This window comes from Penaeus monodon, chromosome 15 (genome assembly GCF_015228065.2).
Source record: "Penaeus monodon isolate SGIC_2016 chromosome 15, NSTDA_Pmon_1, whole genome shotgun sequence".
Lineage (NCBI taxonomy): Eukaryota > Metazoa > Arthropoda > Malacostraca > Decapoda > Penaeidae > Penaeus > Penaeus monodon.
In genome coordinates this window covers 27,117,938-27,118,737 of record NC_051400.1, presented here as the reverse complement: position 1 = coordinate 27,118,737, position 800 = coordinate 27,117,938, and the positions used below count along the sequence as shown (strand labels likewise).

Sequence of the window (800 nt, the reverse complement as noted above, 5' to 3'; positions counted from 1 at the left end):
TTCCTCCAGCCTCTCCAACTTCCTCCATCCGCTCTTCCACCTGTCTACCCTCCATCCGCTTCTGTATATTTCACTCAGTCTACTTATACGTTTTCTGTAGAACTTACATCTTCTACTTTGTTTTCTATCTTCCTCGTTTACCCTTTTTCTCTGTTTCGTTCCAGACATTGAACAAAAATCCTTTTTTTCTTCTTTTTTCTTTTTAACTTCTGCCCATCTTTTATCTTTCTTGTTTTATTATCTGTCTCAGCCACCCCCACCCCGCGGTTTTTTGTTTTCTTTCTAGGCTTCTTAAAATATTTCCCTCAAATCTTACTTTTCCCGTTTTCTATCATTCTCACTTATCTTCCAATTTTCTGTCATGCCCATCTTCTTTCCCCGTTTTCAAATTCGTTTCTTCCCCATTTTTTTTAAACGTAATTCTCATCTTGTTCCCCCGTTTTCTATCGTCCTCATCTCATTTCACACTCCCCAGCCAACCAACCTTCCCATCTTCTATCACTCTCAAATCTCTTCCCATTTTCCCGTCCGACTAGATTTCCCATTTTCTTTGATGTCTCACCCCCGTTTTCTTTCTCCCCCAGACTCCGAGCTCGAGATCATCGAGCAAGAGCCGCGCTACCGACCCGAAGACATCAACGCCCTCTGCCGCACCACCCATTTCACGAGGCCCGAGCTGCAGCGCCTCTACAGGAGCTTCAAGGATCGGTGTCCTACGGGAGTCGTTCGCGAAGACGCTTTCAAGGAACTGTACTTTCAGATGTTTCCAAAGGGAGGTTAGTTGGTGTTGTTTTAGTAAG

General features: G+C 44.2%; 1 protein-coding gene across 1 annotated transcript in view; it reads left to right on the top strand.

The window, feature by feature from the left end:
• LOC119582287 (Kv channel-interacting protein 4-like) overlaps positions 1 to 800 on the top strand; it is a gene marked incomplete in the record, with an annotated part of 88,821 nt that overhangs the window by 54,323 nt on the left and 33,698 nt on the right. The window contains 1 exon segment of the mRNA XM_037930505.1: positions 585 to 776. Within this exon segment, the coding sequence (XP_037786433.1) occupies positions 585 to 776 (192 nt within the window).